This window comes from Cervus elaphus, chromosome 29, assembly GCF_910594005.1.
Source record: "Cervus elaphus chromosome 29, mCerEla1.1, whole genome shotgun sequence".
NCBI lineage: Eukaryota > Metazoa > Chordata > Mammalia > Artiodactyla > Cervidae > Cervus > Cervus elaphus.
The window spans coordinates 57,620,869-57,635,119 of record NC_057843.1 but is presented as its reverse complement, the minus strand read 5'-3'; the positions used below and the strand labels follow the sequence as shown (position 1 = coordinate 57,635,119).

General features: G+C 38.4%; 1 protein-coding gene and 1 non-coding gene across 2 annotated transcripts in view; both read right to left on the bottom strand.

Annotated features, from left to right (window-relative positions):
* The window catches only part of RECK (reversion inducing cysteine rich protein with kazal motifs), a 78,284-nt gene that overhangs the window by 32,385 nt on the left and 31,648 nt on the right, over nucleotides 1-14,251 (bottom strand). Inside the window, exons 7-9 of the mRNA XM_043891064.1 lie at nucleotides 8,274-8,307; nucleotides 6,033-6,230; nucleotides 2,262-2,529 (exon numbers count right to left, since the gene is read on the bottom strand). Coding sequence (XP_043746999.1) covers nucleotides 2,262-2,529; nucleotides 6,033-6,230; nucleotides 8,274-8,307 — 500 coding nt within the window. The remainder of the gene's footprint in view (nucleotides 1-2,261; nucleotides 2,530-6,032; nucleotides 6,231-8,273; nucleotides 8,308-14,251) is intronic.
* Nucleotides 4,579-4,707, bottom strand: LOC122686366. Its single transcript, XR_006338734.1, has one exon. It is a non-coding gene; the product is annotated as a small nucleolar RNA SNORA40 (small nucleolar RNA).

The window sequence follows — 14,251 nt, the reverse complement described above, 5'->3', positions numbered from 1 at the left end:
GATCTCTCTTTTACCTTTAAAGAACCTGCCTGCAAATGCAGGAGACATAAGAGATACAGGTTTGATCCCTGGGTCAGGAAGATCCCCTGGAGGAGGGCATGGCAACCCACTCCAGTATTCTTGCCTGGAGAGTCCCATGGACAGAGGAGCCTGGCGGGCTATGGACCATAGGGTTGCAAAAAGTTGGACGTGACTGAAGCCGCTTTGCAGCAGCAGCAGCAGATGTAAAGCACATGGTCCTGCTTCTACCAAGACACAGTCACTCTATTCATGTTCCGGTCACATGAGGCAGAACTGTAACCTGACCCTCAGACTCCTTTTAAGAAGCGTTATAGACTTAGGGCTCACTAGTTTCTCCCTGAAAAAGTATCCCAAGCAACTTATAGTCCTTAAGATATACCAAGACAGCCTATATATAAACACTTTAAGAATTTCAAAGCTGCTATAAACTATTATATATAGCAATATATACTATACATATATTATTGTAGTATGTATGTATTCTTATTTCAGTACTCGATGATTACAAAGCAACTTCGGTGCATTATATATATAGCTGAAACAAAATCAGGATCATTTCCAAAGTGATTTCACATATTATACTCATTAATTTTTAATATTGATAAATGTAATAAAAGTATAAAAAAAGTAATACAGAATATAAAACTTTAATACTACCAGAATGTGCAAAGTCACAAGTAAAAATTCTCCACCTCCGCCACATTTTGACTCTCACAATTACGTCTATGAGGAGGGTATCTTCACTTTTATGAGTTTGCTCGTTCACTTTACCAACAGTTATTGAGTGCCTGTTTCATGTGAGGTGCTGTTCAAGGCACTGGCTATGCAGCAGTGAGTAAAAGAAACAGAGCCCCTGCTCTCCGTGGGGAGAGAGCTTACACATCACGGGGTGAGAGGCACCAAGGTCCAACAGGCACCTTGATCTGGGAAATCAGTCCTTTCTCTAGTCCCAACTTTCTGTATGACCTTGGACCTTGTTTAATATCTCAAGTTAGTTTTCTATATATAAACAAGAATTGCACAAATTGACATCAGTCATAAGACGATACCAGCCTTGTCAGATTTCATGAAGATGAACAAGATGAAAGTGAAAGCATTCAGTAAACCATAAAATCTTACATCAAGATGAGAGATGTAGTGTTTCTTACTGAAATTCTTCTTGGATGACACAGCCATTCCAATCTCCAGTTGACTACAGGGCACAACTCTTTAGCAGACACTCAAAGAATTATTCAGGATCCTTCCCAAATGTATACATTTATAATTCCTATCAGTAACCCAATTTCCAATTATAAGACCAACTTAACTTCTCTTTTAGTCCTTCTGTTAATTTTCTTTGGATGTTTTCAAAGCTTTTCATATCTTTGGTAAAGTTCAATGAGCTATTCTAGGCACAAGTTTTTGGTAAAGTCTATCCAATTTAGGAAACACAGAGGAATTTCCTGTTGGTCCAGTGTTTAGGACTCCACGCTTCCACTGCAGGGGGCCTGGGTTTGATCTCTGGTCAGGAAACTAAGATCTTGCAAGCTGTGTAGTGAGGCCAAAACAAACACCACCCCCGCCCCCACCCCAAGAAGAGACTGCTTCACTCTTTGTATGTCGTATTTATTTCAGGATATTATAGTAACATGTGGTACATTTTCACCCAAAATATCTCTAATAAAGCAAACTTCTGTTTCATCTATGTTCTACCATTACTTTATCTCCATTTATTCTTGTCTCTAGATTGTGTTTCCTCGAGCCTACACAAATAGTATTGTTAGTTTTTTATCCCTAAGTGTACCACCTAAATAAATGCTAATACACTGCTGTCTAATTCCAGATACAAGTGTCAACTGAGGTTATTCACCAATATACACAAAAAGTTGATTAAATTCAAAGTTTTATAGTTTAACAAAAAGAATATCTCTTAGATGTCAGGTCAAAACATCTACATTGTAGGCTTACTTGAGGATAACCTCAAGGGTGGAATTCATATTGCATCATCTTTAAATATTTAATGCCCTGCCAATGTTAATCCTCTCACTCCAAAGCACAGTACTTTTAGCTGAATGTACAAAAACAATGTTCTACATATACATGATGCACACTAAACACTTGCTGGATGAAAGAATAAGGGATTTTATATCTTCTGAACTCTTAACACTACAGAGTGCAAGAATATAACACACATGTCCTTAAATTCATTCATTAAAATCCTATTTTCTACTGGTTTTAATAAAGGAAAATGAGATACTGACCTACAGGTTGAAGTGTTTGCTTTAGAACAACAATGCAATTTAGCACCATCAAGGCCTGTGGAGGGAGGAGGATGCAGAGTGACTCCAGGGTGAACAGACTGTGAGCTTTCAAGAAAACACTGCCAAAGTGGATCCTGAGGCAAAGGCTGGGTCTTACAACCCTCGATGAGGCCATCGACAATCTCCATTTCTGTTTTCTTAGACATCAGAATTCTCTTGCAGGCACTTTGGCAAGCATGATCTTCCGCTCTGTCACAGCAATACAAACCTACAGTTTCAGAACAGAAGTGGATTAATTAGCTGGTTATATAGCCTGCATTGTTCAGGCAGAAGAATCAAGTGGTATATGGAATCCATTACTACTCTGAGTCACGTCAATATCTCCAGGATGTTGAGCCTACCAAATTCTCTTTCCATTGCTTTGCAGTATAGCAAACAAGTGAAAAGCTAAAGGTGGACTAGGTATCTATTACCAGGTTTTCCACTGTGCTCATTCATGGGCTCTCCAGCATCATTCCTAGATAAATGAAAGATCCTCTTACATCGAAGAGGTCCTTACATGCAAGGTATTTTATGTTCCTGGAAAGGATACAGTAGATCAAATTGGAATTATTTCATGTTAAAAACAACTACCTGAAAGGATCATGTTCTTGACATAATGAGAAATATGACTAATTTTAATAGCAATAATCACAAATACTGTATTTCATCACATTCTGGGATAAAAAGATTTATAAATCTGTACAAATTAATCTAAGTAGTAATTTAAATAATACAATAACAAACTCTGACAAGGTTTCAGTTTGTTATACTTTTCTAAAAAAAACTAGAAAGCAAGTGAACACTTTCAACCAGACTATAGAATTCAAAGGGCTTCTTTGAAGTAGTTTTCTTAGGAGTTCGACTTCTTAAGAAGCCTATTAAGGCATATCTGTTTGTAGCTTTCTTTTCCAGTTTTCCTATATATTAGCACAGACATTTGAGATGGTTGTTCTTTTACCCTTAAAACATTTTCTGTCCTTTTTGTTTTTTTTTGGGCTGCGATCTATCAACTTTGCTTCAGCAGCACCTCTTCATAGCCTAAATGTCACTGAAGACAGATCTCTCTTTAAAATAAATGAATGTTATTTGCAGCAAGTGCTTTGCCCTCTGATTTTCCTCACACAAACACAGAATGTCATAAGCCTTAGTTAGAATCTGGCCAAACGAGGCATAGCACTGCTTTTGAGTTTACAAAAACAAGTCTTTGAATATCCCAGGGTAAGTCAAAACACTGGCATCTGGCTTACAAGCCTTTTGCCAGTTTTGCTTAATTAGTCAGTTACTTTAAGTCTGATCACCTCTAAATGAAAAAAAATGATTTATAGGCTTTACAAAGCTGAGATTTTAAAGATCCCATAAGGTGCAAGTTCATCAGGAGGCCCTGACTTTTAAAAAGTATCAGAATCTCATTTATATTGACATTTTTATTATAAAAGTAACAAATTCAAATATTACACATCCATACCAGGTGGAACAATCAGGTATATAACTAAAAATGAATCTTACTGTATACATTTAGTTCTGCAACTTCCTTTCCTTGCTTATTACATCTTGGACTTCTATAATGAATATACATTTTTTTTGGTATTGTAGTAGATTTATAGAATTGTGTTAGGTCCGGGTATACAGCAGAGTGATTTGGTTATACATATATTATTAAATTCTCTTCCATGTTAGTACAAGGTATTCAATATAGCTCCCTGTGCTATATAGTAAATCTTTGTTGCTTATCTATTTCACATATGGTAGTGTATATCTGTTAATCTCATACTCCTAATTTATCCTTCCACACACAACACACTTTTCCTTTGATAACCACAATTTCGTTATCTGTCTGTGAGTCTGTTTTGTAAAATGTTGATTTGTATTATTTTTTATTAGATTCCAGATATAAGTGATATACTATTTCTCTTTGACTTACTTCACTTAGTATAAAAATCTCTAGCTCCATGCATGTTGCTGAAAATGGCATTATTTCATTCTCTTTTTATGGCTAATATTACATTGTATGTTATCACATTTTCTTTATCCATTCATCTGTTGGTGAACACCTGGGTTTTTTCCATGTCTTGGTTATTCTAAATAATGCTGCTTTGGACACTAGCAGGCATGTTTCTCTTCTTTTCTTGTTTTATGTCAATATTAAAACTAACAACTAGATCAATACAGCTAATAATTTAAAAGCTTAATATATGAGAGAAAAGTATCAGCTCTATAGCCCTGGAAAAAATCTTTACATTCACCAATAGACACCCATAATATCTGTTCTGTGTAACATGTTCCTTCTTATCTGTAACAAATCTCATACAGAACAATGAGTTCCGGGTTGCAAAAGAGGATTTATTTTTGTACCTATCTACGTAAGTCTTTGTCTACAAATGAAACAAAAACAAACACAAGTGCTAGTATGGTTCTTTTCAAATTAGAGCTTTCATCTTTTCCACATATATATCCAGGAGTGGAATTGCTGATCATATTTTTAGTTTTTTAAGGAAACTCCATACTGTTCTGCATAGTGGCTGTACCAATTTAAATTCCCACCAACAGTGTAGGTGGGTTCCCTTTTTTCACACCCTCTTCAGCATGTATTATATTATTTGCAAACTTTTTGATGATGGCCATTCTGACTGGTGTGAAGTGATACCTCACTCTAGGTTTTTTTTTCTCTCATTGTAGTTGTGATTTTTTTTTTCTCTACTAATTAGCAATGTTGAGCATTTTTTCATGTGCCTGTTGGCCATCTGTATGTTTTCTTTAGAAAAATATCTCTATTTAGGCCTTCTGTATATTTTTTGATTAGTTTATATTTTTTGATATTGAGCTGTATGAGCTGTCTATATATTTTAGAAATTAAACCCTCGTTGGTCACATTCTTTTGCAAATATTTTTCTTCCAGTCTGTAAGTTGTCTTTTTATTTTGCTTATGGTATTCTTTGCTGTGCAAACGCTTATAAGTTTCATTAGGTCCCATTTGTTTATTTTGCTTTTATTTCTTTTGCCTTGGGAAACTTATCTAAGAAAATATTGCTATGATTTATGTCAAAGAGTATTTTGCCTATACTCTCTTTTAGTTTTATGTCATCATGTCTTATAATTAAATCTTTAAGCCATTTTGAGTTTATTTTTGTGTATGGTGGGAGGCAGTATTCTAACTTCATGGATCTACATAACATACATCTCCCTTTATGCAGGTTGTATAATGTTGTTATTATAGAGATATGTAGTTTATTTAATCAATTTTAATCAATACCCTATCAGTGGATGTTTAGGTTATTTCTAGTTTTTCTTTATTACTAGCAATGTTGTAGCAAATATCCTTTATATGAATTGATGTGTTTTTACAAATTTGTAAGTTTTCTTTTTTTTTTGTAAGTTTTCTTAAAGGAGAAATTCTGAGAAATGGAATAACTAGACTAAAAGGTATGGTTATTTGAAATGCTCATGGCCATAGCCCAAATTCTGCACCCCCCGTCCCCCAAAATACCCACACCAATGAATTCTCCCCCTCAGGATAGAGACGGCCTGTTTCTTCATACCCTCAACAGCTCTGTCTTTCTTGGCATCTTTTAGCTATGACAAACATGACCAATCTGCCAAATCTAAAGACCAAAGGAGGTCTGGTGTTTCCCAAATGACCCAGACTATAGATATCTTCAAGAATTTATTTCCTTTTTACAAATTATTTTACCAAAGATTGAAATGAGAGGAATACATATGGCTTTTACTTACTATCTGTTGGGTTCCTCATTGGATAAGACTGGGTGTAATTGTTCACACAGTGTATTAATCGTGGACTAATAGAGGCACAATAATTTTCCACTGCTTTGATCTGAGAAGGACCGGGAGAAGAATCTGTTCGAAAAATGGCTTGACAGTATTCTCGGCAGTTTGTGTGATGGCCTGCATAGCTACAACAAACTGAGCCCACTAGAGGGAAAAAAGATGACAGTGAAATGAAATCAGCCATTCACCAACATTCAATCATCATAATAATGATGAAACAATGTGTCTTTTTGAATTTGAGAAATAAAACCATGCCACAGAAGACATGTACTTAAAGTCAGAACTACTGTAAGCATAGCCATGGGGATATTCAGGTGGTCAATGGTCTGAGAAAGTCATATTTTGTCAACTTATAGTCTACAAAGCAGTGATCCTCAGCAGTATCAGCCCATGGGAGAACTTGAATGCATGTGGAAGTATTTCTGGTTTTCATAATAACTTGAGGATATCTGCTGGCATTTAATACAAGGGGGTCTGGGCTGTTAAATGCTCTGAAATGTACAGGACAGTCTCATACAATCAAACTGTCTCCCAAAAGCTAATAGCACCCATGGTGAGACCCACCGGACAGCTTCTTTCCATGTCAGATTAGTAAAGATTCAAAAACAAAGCAAAGCAAAAAAAAAAAAAAAAAAAAATTTGAACATACCAAGATAACAAAACTCCAAATATCTCCTTTATAAAATAGGACCAATAAAAACTAAGAGATATCAGGATCATTTCATAAATTTGCAAATTATATGTGTCTATCTGGAAACAAAATCCCAAAAGTTTTATGCTATTTAAAAATCTCCAAGACTGGGACTAATTGAAAGTTCTCAACTCATAACTGATATGACCTGCTTCAGTACTGAAAAGTAAAACCCACATTTAAAATAAGTCATTCTTGATTTACATATTTTTAAAAGTCAAAGTAGACCATTTAATTTATCTGGGAAGAGCAGGATGAATGGCTAGGGGTGAAGATGTGGGATTTATAATGAAGAGGAGCAAGAGGCTCTCACAGGAAAGGCTAAGGGGTCTGTGGGAGGCCGAAGGGAGCCAAAAAGGCAGAGGCATGGCATAAAAGGTTAAGAAAAAGGCAGGCGGGAAATCTCTGATTATTATTAGGGATGGTTATGGCAGCAGCACGGAGGAACCAGACTCAGGTTTCTGCGACTTCTATAGAACAGAGAATTCAGGTGGCTTCCAGAAATAATGATAAAATTATATACAAATGAACTCAACTAATACCAAACTAACAGCAAGACAAGCCTGTTTCCATTCACGGCTACATGTATCACTGTCAACCTCAATGAGGCTAAAACTGAGGGTAGAGGTGATGGATGCTGAGGACAGAGAGACAAGTGAGAATGGGAGAAGGATTGCCCCATGAGGCTGCAGTGTGGGAGAGCATAAAATTATGTGTCAAAGACTATCTGGGAAATCTTGAACTAAATCCCAATAAGAAAGGGTAGCAAATAAAGTACAGACAGCTAATGTTTCTGATATTTTAATATACCTACTACCAAGCCCATCTCAACAACTCTTTGCTCCTCAGATGTGTTTCCCCATCTCCAACTGCTCTCATTGTTTCCTTCACCTAGAATGCCCTTCCTCCAATCTCTACTGTTCACGTCATGTCTGTCCTTCTAGGCCCAGCTCAGGTACCAACTCCACAAAGTTACTTCTAAGTACCCTGCAGGAGGTGATCTCTCCTTCCTCTGAACTCCCACAGCACGTTCTCAGTAACTCCAGCCCATAACTACCACGTCCCAGGGTTCTTTGTGTACAGATTATGCCCTCAAGATGTGTATCTTCCTTGCACAAAGCAAGCAGTCAGTGAATATCTGGAAGGAACTGAGGTAGCCCTCAGCAACTGCTGCATTATTTTACATCATATTATGTGTGCTCAACTTCTGAAAGTTATCCAAGTGGGGCATGATCTTCCTCTAAAACACCCAGCACTATTACCTGCTTTGTAAATCTCCAACTAAGACATGGGAATTGTTAGAATTCATGAATGGCTCGAATGCTCCAGAGGAAGCAGCCTATCAGAATCCTGCTGTGTGCACATTCCTTCAGATGGTTTAGCAACAGTCTGTTATAGCAGCAAAGTGTTGGCAGTATTTACAATAGCTAAATCATATTCTGTAAGCTGTGTTTTGCTCTTTGGATTGCTGGTATAACCACTTTTAATATACTTACTTTCATTTCTGCTAATGCAACTGAAAAGAGCATTCTGTAAATTAAAGAAAAACAAAAAAATTAACAACCACACAGAATTTCTAATTTTATTCCACTTTATAGTTATACAGAAATCAGGATATCAAACTACTTAATCTTTCTCAAAATCCAAGATTGAGAACAAAGAGACTACGATATAGCATCCTGGTGAAAAAGAGAAACCATCTTCAAATACATTTTGTGGATCAAGATTATCACGCAAGCCATAAGTTGACCACATTATATAGCAAACCGAGTTTATGTAAAGCTGTACCAACGAGCATATGAAGGGTATGCTACCATGTAGTAATCTCAATTACTTCTTGCAAAATATAAAAAAGCTTTTAGAAAATAATATAATAAAGGGCATTTAAGGAAATATATTAATATGTTTCATATAACCACAGTATTTTAAGAGTTGAAAGGACCTTAGAGGTCACTTCTAATTGTACTCAAACATGGTCATACACTAGACTCACCTGGGCTTCCTAGGCTTTACCCTAGACTACAGAACTGATAACAGGAATGAAGCACAGAAATCTAAATTTTAAACAAGCCCTTGAAGATGATTCCTGTATAGCCATTCTAAGGACTAGAGTTGGGTGATCTCCCTACTACTTTACAGATAAATACAACATTTCCTCAGCAAGGAAGAGATAGCCCCAAGTCACAAAGCAAGTCAAAACTAGAACCTGAGACTAGAATTAACATTTCTAGATCTCTTAGATCACTGCTTAGAAAACATCACCCTGGCTTAAAGTCATTGTAAGGAATATAAGAAACAAGACAAAAAAATTTCTTGTACAAAGTGAGTTGGATGATCAGGGCTTGTTGGCTACGATTAATATCACTCACACTTGGAAGAGGATGAATTCCTAAAAGAATATATTGTTATTGTTCAGTCCCTAAGTCGTGTCTTGACTCTTTGTGATCCCACGGACTGCAGCACACCAGGATTCCCTGTCCTTCTCTATCTCCTCAAGTTTGCTCAGACTCAACGCGCATTGAGTTGGTGATGCCATCCAACCATCTCATCCTCTGTTGCCCCTTTTCCTGCCCTCAATCCTTCCTAGAATCAGGGTCTTTTCCAATGATTTGACTCTTTGCATCAGGTGGCCCAAGCATTGGAGCTTCTGCATCAGTCCTTCCAATGAATATTCAGGGTTGATTTCATTTAGGATTGACTGGTTTCATCTCTTTGCTGTCCAAGAGACTCTTAAGAGTCTTCTACAGCACCACAGTTCAAAAACAGATGGGTATAAACAAAAGGTAGACAGAAATCAAGGGCACCCTTACTAATGAATAGAGATGATTTTGGCTTTTAATTGTAACTAACTTCCAAGCTGGCTATGTGATCTGGACTTATTAAAGGACCAGCTTTACTGACATTTAAAACTTAGCTTCAAGGATCCATCTATGCAGTTGTGTGAAGCTGTGATGCATTTTCTCTACTAAATAATATTCTACTGTAGGAATAAACCACAGTTTGACTTATCCAAAGCATAACAAAATACCAGGACCCATAGATAAGGGCCAATAAATTCACTCAGTATGACTTCTTTCTGCGAGAGGCCTCATCAAACAATATAAAATAGTGAAAAGTAAGTATTCTTGGTATTCCTTAGTAGTGGTCTTTTTTATATTTCTCTTCATCCATGTTTCTGTGTTCTAGTTTACCTTTTCAGCCACCTATTACAGGTAGCCCTCTATTTTGGTTCAACGGTTTTAGGAACACCTTCAAGAAAATGACCTAAATCAATATTAAAAAGTTATCTGTTACCAACTTTCCAGCCACTCTTGATTGGGTCAATAAAATTCTCATTGTCTTTCTCCTTCTAATATGCTGGTTGTTCCTCTAGGTTTTAGCTTTTTTGGTCCTGTTCCTAAAGAAGTATGGTTATTATCTTGGTGGCCATCCTGGGTTGCACGGCCTGACTTCCATTTCTGTTCTTTTTCCAGTTATTCTTAAATTCTCTAGAGCTGTAGTTCTCAAGTGGAGGTGACTGTGTTTCCCAGGGAACATCTGGCCATGTCTAGAGACATTTTTGGCTGTCATAACTCACGGGGTTGGGGTGTGCTACTGAACTGGCATCTAGCAGGTGGAGGCGTCTGGAGATGCTGCGAAACACCCAACAACGTGCAGGGCAGCCCCCCAGGACAAAGGACGGTCCAGCCCCAGACGTCAGCTGTGCCAGGCTGAGAGACCCTGCTCGAGGGACTCACAAACTTGTTCAAGCCTGGTCTTTAAAAGCCTCGATCTTAAGAATAAAAGAAACACCACTCTGGGTCACTCTTGTGAATCACTGAGCTTCAGCGAGAGGTACTAAAGGACATAACATCTGAAAAACAGCAGAGATCATCTAATCCAACTCCTTATTTGACAGAAGCCAACGACTGAAGTCTAGAAAGGAGAAATACTGATGAACCCTAGCTTTCACCCACAAACAGGCCAGCAAACTATGGCACCTGGGCCACATCTTTTTTTTTTTTTTTTTTTTATTAGTTGGAGGCTAATTACTTCACAACATTTCAGTGGGTTTTGTCATACATTGATATGAATCAGCCATAGATTTACATGTATTCCCCATCCTGATCCCCCCTCCCACCTCCCTCTCCACCCGATTCCTCTGGCTCTTCCCCTGGGCCACATCTTGATCACTGCTTTTGTAAATAGTTTTATTAGAACACAGCCACACCCGTCATTTACATATTGTATATGGCTACCTCACACAATAATGGCAGTTGAATGGACAGTAAGCCTAAAATGGTCTATAAGCCTAAAATATTTGCTGACTCTTCACAAAAAGTTTGCTAACCCCTGACATAGAAGGACTCAGATGTCTCTCTTGATGTCACATCCAGAGCTCAGAGATATTCCCTAAGCATTTCTCATTATGTTCACTGATAAGACCTTTCATGCATACAGTTACTCTAACTTACTGAACTAAAGAAATATGAACTTTCATATTTCTACAAGGCAGCTCCTCTAGTGTTAATAACATGTTTACATCTCTTTCTTTATCTTCATCAATTTTAAGGTTTCAAAGAATGGTCCTTGTAGAGAATAGACTGGTGGCTGCCAAGAGGGAGAGTGTGGGAGAGGGCTGGATTGGGAGTTTGAGATTAGCAGATAGATGCAAATTGGTATATACAGAACTGATAAACAAGGTCCTACTGTATAGCACAGGAAACTATATTCAATATTCAGTGATAAACCATAATGGGAAAAAGAATGTAGATACATGTATAACTGAGTCACTTCTGCTGTATAGTGGTAACACAACACTGTAATTCAACTACACTTCAATAAAAATATAAAATTAAATTTCAAACAAATTAAAAAACAAAAGAATGGTCCTTCACTCAAGTATACTGGTATTTGATAAATTCATCAATTCTCGGTTGCTCACTTTATATGCATCATGATTTTATCACATCCTTCTCCTTGGTAAGATCCCTAACCTTATGTAACTACACCTAAAGTATAAACGATGGGTAACTTTATTTGGTGGGAGGGCACACAGCATGTGGGATCTTAGTTCCTTGATCTGGGATCATATCTGTTTCCTGCATTGTAAGCATAGAGTCTTAACCACTGGACTGCCAGAGACGTTCCAGTAACTCTACCTTTTTACTGCTTATTGTTGTTCAGTTGCTAAGTCGTGTCTGACTCTTTGCAACCCCATGGACTGTAGCCTGCCAGGCTTCTTTGTCCATGAGATTTCCCAGGCAAGAATACTGGAGAGGGTTGCCTTTCCTTCTCCAGGGGATATTCCCAACTCAGGGACTGAATCCAGGTCTGCAGCAGTAGCAGGTGGATTCTTTACCACTGAGCTACCAGGGAAGCCCTTCACTGCTTAAACTACTGCTGGTTAGTTTGACAGGGCTTAGGACACGCATGAGTTACAGCACTGGCTTACAGTTTCTTCATTTCTTTAAACCATCAATTTTGGGGGTCTTGGCTAAAGTCAAGTCTTAAGTCTGGCGATCTCGGATCAAATATCTGATCGCCATCTAGTGGCAAACGCAGGCAGTAACTGAAGGTTTGTACTTGGGTCTATATGGAGCCTCTTTTGACCTCCTGCCACCAATACTATACCCGTATAAACACCTCCCCCACCCCACTCATTTTACTCTAGAAGAGATCAAAATAACAGGCTAACTGAGGTGAGGACCTACCACAACCTCAGAGACCCAAAGAACAAGCCAGCATGTGGGAGCTGACAGTGTCCCCAAAGATCTTCAAGTCCCAAAGCCTTCACAATACAGCTCTTCACAGGAGAGACAGAGGTAGGCAGTAAGCAAAGGGCGGAGCCGGGGCCGGAACCCAGAGCGCTCTGCTCCTGCCCTCCTATGACACCCTCCTGTGAGAAGACTTTGGATTATTTTGAATGTAGCCAATGCAAAGCTGAATTTATGTCCATAGAGTGATCTATTTTAACAGTCTCTTGTTTTTAAAATCAACATCTTAAATTGTGAGAAAAATAATTTTCTTAGTTATTATTTCCTTTAAAAAATTTTGAACATGAAGTCTTTCTTCAGGCAGCTGCTTTCATTAACGAGTTCCCTGCCCTACCTCCAGTGGTTTTTGACAACTGCAATAAGCCCTTCCACCTAGTGCTAGGAGCAGGTAACCTGTGTGCAAACCTAGCAGAAAAACTAAGATACAGAGTGAAATCAACAAGAACCCTATGTGATCTTTCATGTCACACTGACCTTCCTTTTGGGGTCCAAGTAGGAGGCACATTCTGCAGCTCCAACTTCTTGTCCATAAGTTAGCTCTGTAGGTTTATTTTTGACCTGGTCACCTGCTTTTCCACTTCAGTGACCCCTTCTAACATTTCTCCATTTGTCCACTTGTCTCAATCCTGTCTCTGTCCACTGCCCTTCTACTATAACTGGCCCCTCCAGCTCCCTTTCCCATTCTCACCAATGATGATGATGAAAAAAAAAAAAACAAGGATCATATGAATCTTATTAAAAACAAACAAAATCAAGTTTGAATCTTGGATGTTTTAGTCACTTCTGCAGAAAGACCCAAAAGAACACATTCTATGAAATGTTAATGTTTCCTATTCCCAAAGCTACTAGTTAAAAGTAAAAAGGGGCTGTTTTGTTCCTAAGGCCTCAATAAATAAAATCAGTTTGCTTTGCACAGATGGACTGATTTCTCCCAGTTTGAAGTTTTGCATGAAAAATCTAGCTTATAAAAATGTTAAATCAGAGATTAAATAGTTGACCTTTTTTTGGGGTCACGTCACATAGCTTGTGGGATCTTAGTTCCCTGACCAGGGATTGAACCTGGGCCACGGCAGTGAAAGCACCGAGTCCTAACCACCGGATGGCGGGAATTCCCCAACAATGGAACTTGAAGCACATGTTTTTTTAAACCTTTGCAAGATGTTTTCTCCTTGTTGTGGACACCATGGCTTTGTAGTGAAAAAAATCTAAGTGACCAGAACATGCAAAGGAGTTTAACATGACATTGTTGCTGTTCAGTCACTAAGTCGTGGCTGGCGCTTCTGTGACCTTATGGACTGTCACCCATCAGGCTCCTGTCCATGGGATTTCCCAGGCAATACTGGAGTGGGCGCCATCTCCTCCGGCAGGGTATCTTGCTGACCAGAGACTGAACCTGTCTCTCCTGCACTGGCGGGTGGATTCTCTACTGCTGAGCCACCAGGGAAGCCCCTTAATGCGACACGGACATTCTTTGATTTCTTCAGTATCCCAAATAATGAATGTCATTTCAATAGTGGGACAAAAATGAGACCCTAAACTGAAGTAAGATGAACGGGTCTAGACTGCTCAGACAAGTTTGTTCATGATTACCACAGCGCATCCAACCAACTGGAAGCAAATTCATTGGCAAGTACTATTAACACCTGCAGGGTAACACAAGGTCTAGAACAGAGCTTACACAGAGTATGTGTCTGCGGCAGACTGCCTGCTGCAGTGGC